Here is a 10,774-nt window from a genome sequence, read left to right as displayed (position 1 = left end):
GGTGGAGGTTTATCGTGTTTTGATCTAATAAGGTGACACAAATATTTTTTTTTTTTTTTAATTTTTTTTTATTGTTATGTTAATCCCCATACATTACATCATTAGTTTTAGATATAGTGTTCCATGATTCATTGTTTGTGCATAACACCCAGTGCTCCATGCAGAACGTGCCCTCCTCAATACCCATCACCAGGCTAACCCATCCTCCCACCCCCCTCCCCTCTAGAACCCTCAGTTTGTTTTTCAGAGTCCATTGTCTCTCATGGTTCTTCTCCCCCTCCGATTTCCCCCCCTTCATTCTTCCCCTCCTGCTACATTCTTCTTCTTCTTTTTTTCTTTCTTAACATATATTGCATTATTTGTTTCAGAGGTACAGATCTGAGATTCAACAGTCTTGCACAATTCACAGCGCTTACCAGAACACATACCCTCCCCAGTGTCCATCACCCAGTCACCCCATCCCTCCCACCCCACCCCCCACTCCAGCAACCCTCAGTTTGTTTCCTGAGATTAAGAATTCCTCATATCAGTGAGGTCATATGATACATGTCTTTCTCTGTTTCCATGTCTGATCTACTAAATGATAAAATATCCTATAAATCCACAGTTACTAAAAGCATGTTACTCATATAGAAACTAATAAATATTACATGATCAGAATTGATATTCTCCCAAATAAATGTATATACATTGGAAATTTAGTATATGGCAAAGGTATAATTTCAGGACAATGGTGAAAATATAGCTAATAAAATTAATTGGGAACTCTTAAGTAAACATTTGGAAATATTAAATATTATCGCTTCTTTCTCTCTCTCACACAGTCACTGTAGATGGAATGGATTAAAAGGCTAAGCATAAAATAGAAAACTGTAAAGCAACAAGATAAACATAATCTCTAAGTATAACTTCAGGCATCAAGCTATAAAATTGTGTCCTTTCCCAAATAGTCTGAAAACACAAAACAATATTCAGTTGGGGTCTCTAAGACCCTTTATTACCTAGACCTCTGGGATCTCTCAGAACTCACTTCCCACCACTCTTTTTCTCACTACCTTCCAGCCACACCAGACCAGACCTTTCCACATATGAATCTCTTCTTCCTCTAAATCCTTTGCACTCCTTTCTCTTGTGATTTCCTCTACACCCATATTGTGTGTCTCCCTCATTTCATCAGGGAGAGCCCACATGGCAGCTCCCAGATCACTTGTTACTTTCTTTAGGCTCATCCCAATGGATTGTTGGTCTTCTTCACCTGTATTCCCCATTGGCTTGCTTACTTGGTGAACTTGTACATCACTTGTCACTGAAAGTTTTGGCTTGGTGAGTGTGATGGTTAATTCGATGTGTCCCTGTGGCTAGACTATCATACCCAGTTTTTGTTCAAACCCCAGCCTAGATGTTTCTATAGAGATATTTTTTAAAGATCAATAGACTTAAAGTACATTATCTTCTAAAGTATAGGTGGATCTCATCCATGCAATGAAGGCCTTAAGAGAAAAGACTGAGCTCCCATGAAGGTGAGGAAATTCTGACTTCAGACTGCCTTTGGGCTCAAGATGCAACATTAATTCCTGTCAGAATTTCCAGCTTGCTGGCCTGTCCTGCAGAATTTGGATTTGCCAACCCCCAAATCACATGAGCCAATTCCTTGAGATTAATCCCCCTTCTCCATCCTTCCTTCCTTCCCGCCGCCCCTGTCCTCCTCTCTCTCCGCATGTATGTATCTATGTCACCTGTATCTATGTAAAACCTGCATTGCTGTTATAGAATGTTGCAAGGAGAAATAATTGGGGGAGAAACTTCTAGTACTTGTCCAATAGTCTTGGACAAGGAAAAATGCAACATCCCAATAAAGCTAAGACATCAAATATTCAAATCTCACAGGAGTTAAAAAGGATGAAGGTATGGTTAGCCTCACCAGGTAAAGAATCCCTTTCTAGTTAAGATGCTGGAAGGAGGTTAGGGGAACATGGATTGGCTAACCTATTAGCCAATAGGTTAATAGCTATTAACTGAAAGAAAGAAAGAAAATAGCTGTGATTAAAAGCTCTTATCTCATACTTATCAAGAGTTATGGGGATTGTTAGCAGCTATGTTTTATGTTAAATTATTGCCCCCCTTCTATATTACTAAGTTATGTGAAAAACAATGGTGGTGGCTAACATTTTAGGTCTCAAAGAGCTTATTCCTTGACTGATATCACTTCTTGTAATATGGTAGCCAATAGAAGTTTCTATGTCCCTGAAGTTGGAGATGTGAACTTTCACCTAAATTAAAGACCAGGATAGAGACAGAGAGCAATGAATATGGACTCTGCCCCAGCAGATTCAGTCTCTACTTTCTCCAACTTGCTCTGTGCTCCATCTGCAGGGACAACACCAGCTGGACCCTAGCCTTTAGCTTGTGGTTGCATTCAACCAATGGGGGACCATGCCAGGAGGTAGTAAGGATAGAGTAGTTAGGTCAACATATTGACTTTCATCCTGAGACTGCCACATCTGGATGTTTCTCTCCCCTAAAAATAACAGCTCCTGTTGAACATCTGTCCTCACACAGCACTTCTGTCTTCTGGTTTCTGTAACTGCTCCTGTCCTCTTGCCTTTGTCTGCAAGTAGTAATGGTCCCCACCGGCACTAGCCCAGGTTAATATTAGTTGACAAGTTTAATTATAAACCTAGGTCCTCTGGCTCAAATCCAGACTCATTTCCATTCTTCCTCATAGCTGTGATGTGGCGGCAGTTTCCAGGTTAGCTGGAAGACTGTTTTGGTTTCCATTACCTTATTAACTCAAGGAAGAGGAGTGTACACCCTCTTCTTCACTTCAGAAGGAGAAGTGGTCCTGAATACCACTCCTGAGTCTGGTACCTGAAATGCTTTATAGAGAAGTAGAGAGTGTTACAATATGAAATAGAGAATCAACGAAAACAAATAAGTATGATGTAATATTTTGTATGCAGATGGATTCCATTTTTTAAGGCAGATTTGTGAGGTAAATTGAATTGTATCAACAATCTGTTTCCCTTCCCAACTGCCAGTATGTGGGCAATGTTTGTAAAAGAAATACAATTCTTGTAATATTTTCCGCAATGATATATATTCTGTGGAGTATTTTAAGAAAATGATTCAATACAAAAAAGAAACCTACATACATTCCATAACATAGCAAAACATAAAATAAAAGTAGCCAAATGTCTACAAATAGAAATAGTTGGAAACTAGGGAATACCTACTAATTACGTTGTTATACACTATTTTCAAAAAACATTGTGAGACTGTGTCAGTATAAACATTTTTATGTCATTTAATGTTGAAAGTACTCAAGAAGCAGCAAGGCACTCTGAAACTGATGTCTGGATTAAAATACGAGCTTCTTGCATCCAAGTTCTATTAATTTGGACCTCAGTTCCCTCATTTATAAAATGGGGACAATAATGGTGCCTAATTAATAACTTCACTGTATAAGTTAAGTGAGTGAAGCCAGATAATTTTTTTAGAAATATGCCTGGCAATACTAAGCAGCTATGATGTCCCAGGGTCCTGGGATCAAGCCCCACGTCAGGCTCCATGCTCAGTAGGGAGTCTGCTTGAGATTCTTTCTCTCCCTCTCCCTCTGCCCCTCCCCAACAAATATGCTCACTTGCTTTCTCTCAAATAAATAAATCTTTAAAAAAAAAAAAAAGAATGAATGCATGCATGCTTAGATGTATGAGAAAAGCAAATGTGCCAGTGAGTGAATGAAAACATCTTTACATATCCTAAAGAGGAAGACCTAGAGTTGAATAGGAAAATCAGTAGTTCAGTAGTTATAGATAAATCAATGCAGCATATTATTGACGAAATCACTGATTTGCTGGAAATCTGATTGCAGTTCTACTCTTTTTTTTTTTTTTTAAGATTTTAAAAAAATTATTTATTTGACAGAGAGAGACACAACAAGAGAGGGAACACAAGCAGGGGGAGTGGGAGAGGGAGAAGCAGGCTTCCCATGGAGCAGGGAGCCCGATGAGGGGCTTGATCCTGGGACCCTGGGATCATGACCTGAGCTGAAGGCAGACACTTCACAACTGAGCCACCCAGGCGCCCCCACAGTTCTACTCTTGAGATGCTTGCATTTTCCAACTCCTCCTCCCAAAGGGGTATAAACTGTTTTATTCCCAACACTTCGACACTAAATGTGTGAGATTTTTCCCACCAATAACCAACTCTCCAACTCTCTGGACACCTATATTAAATGAAATTCTGACACTAACACCCAGAGTTAGCACAGACCCCCCAAATTTGAGAGCTCATTGGCATAAATCAGGTATGATAGAAATGGCCTCATTATGAATAACAAAAGATGTACCTCTCACCCAAGTCACTCAGGAAATTCCAAGGGTCTTAGAAACTCTGTGCCATCAGACACAAAGAGTGAATTTATATATATTTCTTATTATATCACAATGGGTCACAGGCAAAATGGTGAATATGTTATGGATAGATAGATCTAGAGTTAAATCTCAACATAAAATCTTAATAGTTTTGTAATTAGTTAACATTTATGAGATTAATAATATTTGCCTTGTGGAGTTGTTACACATATTAGGGAAAAAAATGAAAAAGACTTCACACAGATCATCATCTCCAAAGGCAATTACTCTAAACAATTAAAAAAATAACAATTAACATATATAACTATACAAGCAACTAACAATAAGACTGCATACATATTACATGTATATAACAATATAAACAACTAATAGGATTATTAGCAAAAAATAAAACAGAAAAAACTTTTTCTTTACCTTGTCCTGAAAATGATATATGAGCACATTCATATCAGATTGTCACCTACCTTGAACTCAAGCAATATTGGCAAGTATCCTGCCTCCCTAATCAATTTTCATATCTTTCGATCTTTTCTTTCCTCTCACAAGTTACTAGTCTCTAAATATGTCCCCATGACCCTGCAAAGCCACAGCAGTTCTCTAACACAATGCGCCGGAGAGCCTTCTTCACATCCTTGTTCCTGAGCATGTAAATCAGGGGGTTCAGCATCGGGGTGACAACAGTGTAGAAGAGGGCTATGAACTTGCCCTGTTCGTGAGAGTTACTCTTGGCTGGCTGGAGATACATAAAGATGATGCTCCTGTAGAACAGAGCCACAATGGCCAGGTGGGAAGAGCAGGTGTTAAAGGCCTTCCTCCGTCCTTCTGCTGACCCGATCTTCATCACAGCCCCGGCGATGTAGCTGTATGAGACCAGGATGAGACCCAGGGGCAAGACAACAAAGATAAAGCTGGCCACATACATCTCTATCTCATTGAGGCTGGTGTCCACGCAAGCCAGTTGCATAATGAGGGGCATCTCACAGAAGAAGTGGTCAATGCAATTGTTCCCACAGAGTGGCAGGAGCATAGTGAGTGTAGAACCCACCATGCTGGTGGTCAGACCCCCAAGCTGCGAGGCAAGGGCCAAGCTGAGGCAAAGTTGTGGATGCATGATGACAGTGTAATGCAGTGGCCTACAGATGGCAGCAGTGGTCATAGGACAGGACTGCCAGGAGGATGCATTCAGTTGCCCCCAGCCAGTGGGAGATATAGAACTGGACCACACACCCTCCATAGCTTATTTTTTCCTGTGGTCCCCAGAGGTTGACCAGGAGTTGTGGGACAATGCTTGTGGTAAAGCTAATGTCCAGGAAGGAGAGGTTGGCAAGAAAGAAGTACATAAGAGTGTGGAGGTGCACATCCATGCAGGAAACCAGAATGATGATGCCATTGACCAAGATAGACACCACATAAAACCCTGAGACAACGATGAAGAGGAAAGGTTCTAGTGAGGGTCGTGCAGAGAAGCCCAAGAGTACAAAGACTTCTGGAGAACTTACATTGACTAGTCCCATCTTCACGTGCAGCTGGGAGTGGGACAAAAAGACCACCTGTGGTGAGTGGAGGGTACAGAATATAAGGCCTCGAGTGATTATATCAGTTAGCAGACTTTAAACATAATTTAAACCCATTTTCTTGAAAGCCTCTACTGCTCCATGGATGATGTTGCATCATCTTCCTGAAGGCCAGTTTGGAGAGACATGAAAATATGCATAGCTGAGGGGAAAACGGACATTCATGCAAAGTTCTTGGCACATTTTATTAAAATATTACTTATAGTAGCAACATCTGGAGTCAGCCTGAATGTTTAGTGATGAGGTTTTTCTTGGGTAAAAGATGGCATTTCATATGATGAAACACTGCAGAGGCACTAAAATCATGCCTGTGCTACTCCCTCTCTCAGCTAATGACCACGTGGAGTCCACCATGACATTTCTCTTTCTCTTAAATCCCACAGTCAGAAAATTTTTGCTTTAACATTAAATTCAGATTCTCATCACTTCTTGCAGCCTCCCTGCTACCACCCTGGCCTATGCCACAATCATTTGTACCTGGATTATTGATCTAATATCTTAACTTGTCTTCCTGCTTTCCCCATTAGTTCCCTTTAGAGTGTTCCCAACACAGCAGCTGGAAGATTATGTTAGGATACAATATGATCATATTGCTTTTAGAACCACTGTTGTCTTGTAGCAAGGCTTGCAATGACTTTCCCCCAAGACATCTATCCACAAACTCGATTTTTTACCTCCTTCAGGATATTTTTAAGAATTCATCTTTCATTGAAGCAAAAGTGGTATTTTTAAAAAGTGTCTATTTAAATTCCAGTTAGTTAACCTACAGTGTAATATTAGTTTTAGGTGTACAATATAGTGATTCAACACTTCATACACTGAAGCAAAGATGCTATTTAATGTTGAAACCCTTCCCAGCTTCCTTCTTTTCCTTTCCTGCTTTATTTTTATTCATAGTACTTATCACAATGGAACACATATGCTATTCTAAGTTGCTATGTTTGCACCTGTCTCACTCTGCTAGAGTTTAAATTCCATGGACTCCTGGCTTTCTGTTTGCTTTGCTTGCTTCTGGGTCCCCAGTGCCTAGCCCAGTGTCTGGTACACAAAAATCCCTTAATCAATAGTCACTGAATGAGCAAATTGTGAAACAGTTCATTAGAATGGGTTCATGGCTAACTGAACATAATGAAAAAACAAAAATAGGAAAAAAAAGAATGGGTACATGGAGCAGAGAAATATAAAGGCATAGGTAAGGAATGCTCAGTGTAATGTCACCGCAGTATTGTCAGGAAAGAACTCTTGAAACCGTCAAAGTCATGCACTGGTGACCCAGATTATTCTTTCCTCTTATGCAGGTGGAAGAAAACAAACTGTGGGACAATGTGAGAAGCCAGAAATCCCCATTGACAAACATGGACAATCTCAGTGTGCTTCAGATGTCCTTGAAAAGTTCTGGGGTCCTTCTTACAAAGACATTAATTTTTTCTTCCTTGTCTTTTAAAAGGAAGAGTAAATTCATCATGATTAGAATCCAGCCAGGTGTTAAGAACAGAGCAGCTATAAACTCAAAGGTTATCCCTTTCTAAATCCCAGGGAGTGAAATTTATTCATCTCTAAAACAGGAAGTTGACCAAGAAAAATGAACTTGAACACACATGTTTATTCACAGATTTTCAAAATACATGTAGGGTTTCCATCATGCATATGCAAAAATGGGGCTCAGAAAGCTTCATGCGTTTGCTGAAATTTATGCACAGAAGCTGAACCGGTGTGGACCTCACTGAGCCACAATGCTGAGACAATCGTCTGCTTTGCATGTAGCAGAGCAGGGCAGCACTGACGCTCTGAAAAAGCATCTGGGAGATGGATTCTGACCCCCTGCAACCCGGGGAAGCATCGAGAGCTGCAAAGATATGGGTGGCTTCATAATGTGGATATGAGAGAGGAGAAGTGAATGAGGACAGATACGAGCAACTGAGCCATGACACAATGAGGGGATTACCCCATATAGAGAGTCATCTCAAATGAGCTGATGAGGACATAGAAAAGTAAAGGACAGAACTCAAAACCATATTGTTCCCTGTGGATATAAGTGTCCCCTCCATGGAGATATGTAAACTTTGTGGACTCACGTATGAAGAAAATGTATGAATGTCACCAAGAGATGGCAGCCATAAGGTCAATCACGAGGTAACAGTTCAATAGAATTTTTGAGGAAGTAGAAACCGTTGTGGTGATCTGATCTATTTCTGGAAATGTTCAGTGGTTTACCCAAAGTCCCAGAGCTGCTCAGTGCTGGTACTGGAGCTACACCCAACATTCAGATTCTTAGTACAAAAATAACATTCCCAGTAAAGGAGGAGGTTTGATCATTTGCAGAGATTCACCAAAACTGCCCAATAAATAATCATTCTTGAAAATGTGATCTCACCCCAAGTCCTGTGACATTATGACAAAGAAAGATAGCATAGTGACAGTTGTGAAAACGTTTTTAATTCAAATTTTAAGTGAATTATGTAGTCACAAACTCTACTCCTGGCTGTAGGTAACCTGCCAAAATACCAAAGACCTCAAGAAGAGCAAGTCAGATTATTGAAATGGATCCGTGTTCATCAACCTTAACTGGAATTACCAGAAAGTCTGTGATCCCAGTTCATCTTAAATACCATAAAAAACAAACAAATGAACAAACAGAAATAAACAAACCCAAGGATGTCACTTACTGATGGTGAGCTAGCAGCAGCATCTCCCTGTATGGAGAGTTGAAATGTTGAATAATGGGGAGTATTTTACTTCAAAGATTGGTAAAACCCATGAATTCAATGGATGTGGCATTAAAAATTAGGAAGGTAGCCATGGGATTTGAGAAGCACTAAAAATATTGGAAATCTCCAAGTCATTGGTGGCAGACATGTTAGATTCTGTTCAAATGCATGTCTAAAGAATACATTCTTAAGTTTTAAAATCAGAATAGGTTTAAGTTAGAAAGAAACCCTTATTTTTTCCTATGAAAACTTTTTGCAAAAGGAGTGAGGATGGCTCATAGTGTTTCCAGAACGAGAAATTTATGCCCACTCTCAAAGGACCTAGTGTGTCATAAAACCCGTGTAATCACAAGACACTCATTTTATCCTCTGGAGCATTCAGGAGGGAGACAGAGGGTGATGTATATGTCAGCGGAGTGAAATTGGAGGGAAAGAAGCTTTGGGGATTTTTCTCCCTATTGAATAATTACAATTTCATTGTAATCAAATTAATGATTACTTTTATGAATAAAACACCATTTTAAGTTTTTATACTGCCAAACACTGTTTACCGAACATAAGAATCAAGTCTCTACTCAAAGATTTGTCAGGTAGTGGAGGAGAGAGTCTGAACTATTTGCTCATTACAGTAATTTTGGTACATGTCGCTATAGATTTTCTTTTCTTTTTCAAGAGAGAAGACAATCAAGAATTTTATTTTTTATTTTTGTTATTTAAATTCAATTAGCCAAAGTATAGTACATCATTAGTTTTTGATATAATATTCAATGATTCATTAGTTGAGTATATCACCCAGTGCTCATAGATTTTCTTTAAAATTCAATCATATAATTATTGGTGTCCACCACAGCAATGACCTAACATTTTCTTCTTTAAAAATGAGCTTATTTTTTTATTGTATTAAAATACGCATAACATAAATTTAGCATAAAAATTTTTTAAGTATACAAATCAGTGAAATTAAGTGCATTCACAGAATATTGCAACCATAACCAACATCTAGTTCCAGAACTTTCTCATCGCTCCAGATGTACCCCCTACCTAGTCACTCTTCATTTGCTTTCTTTCTCCAGGCCTTGGCAAACACTAATCTGCTTTCTGTCTCTAAGGATCTACCTATTGTCGATATTCCATGTATATGAAATCATACATTTTGTGGCTTTTTGTGTTTGGATTCTTTCACTTAGCATAATGTCTTGTTCATCCACATTGTAGCATGTGCCAGTATTTCACTCGCTCTTGTAGCTGAATACTATTCCATTGTGTGCCTTCACCATATTATATTTACCTATTCATCTGCTGATGGACATTGGGTGAATTTGTTGGGTATTTTGGCTATTTCTACCTTTGGCTATTGCGAATAGAATGTCTATGAACATTTCTCTACAAATTTTGTTTGAATGCCTGTTTTCAATTATTTCAGGTGTACAGCTAGGAGTGGACTCATTGGGTCATGTGATAACTCTGTGATTAACTTATGGGAGAACTGCCAAATTTTTTCACAGTGACACACCCTTTATATTCCTGCAAGCCCTGCATTGTACGTTCTGATTTCTCTACATCTTCACCAATACTTTTTATTTTCCACTTAAATTTTTTTTGTAATAATCCTGGTGGGTGTGAAGACATATTTCCTTGTTGGTTTTGATTTGTACTTCCCTAAAGACTGATGATATTGTGCATCTGTTTATGTACTTTTGGTCACTTTATCTTTTTTTGGAGCAGTATTTATTCAGGTCTTTGTTCCACTTTTAATTGCATTATTTGTTGTTGTTGTTGTTCTTAAGAAATGAATTCTTTATATATTCTGATTATTAGATCCCTTATAGATAGATCATTTGCAAATATTTTCTTTCATCTCTGGGCTGTTTTTTTTTTCACTTTTTTCATAGTGTCCTTTGACAAAGAAATTTTTTTTCATGAAGTCCAATCTATTTTTCTTTTGTTTCTTTTGTTTGGGGTGTCATATTTAGGAAACCATTGCCAAATCCAGACTCATGAAGTGTTCCTTCTGTATTTTCTTTTAAGAGTTGCATAATTTTAGCCCTTATAATTAGGTCCCTGATCCTTTATATATATATGTATGTACGTATGTATGTATGTATGTATGTTTCACTAT

At 38.7% G+C, this 10,774-nt stretch overlaps 1 protein-coding gene across 1 annotated transcript; it reads right to left on the bottom strand.

Moving 5' to 3' along the window:
* Positions 1-4,929: 4,929 nt before the first annotated feature.
* Positions 4,930-5,887, bottom strand: LOC116627925 (olfactory receptor 2C3). The gene is given in 2 exon segments (XM_032397901.1): positions 4,930-5,521; positions 5,523-5,887. Coding segments are annotated over 2 exon segments (957 nt in total).
* Positions 5,888-10,774: the final 4,887 nt, after the last annotated feature.

The sequence above is a fragment of the Phoca vitulina genome, unplaced genomic scaffold, assembly GCF_004348235.1.
Source record: "Phoca vitulina isolate PV1807 unplaced genomic scaffold, GSC_HSeal_1.0 scaffold106, whole genome shotgun sequence".
Classification (NCBI taxonomy): domain Eukaryota; kingdom Metazoa; phylum Chordata; class Mammalia; order Carnivora; family Phocidae; genus Phoca; species Phoca vitulina.
Note: the sequence above shows the minus strand (reverse complement) of the source record. Positions and strands in the feature narration are given on the sequence as shown.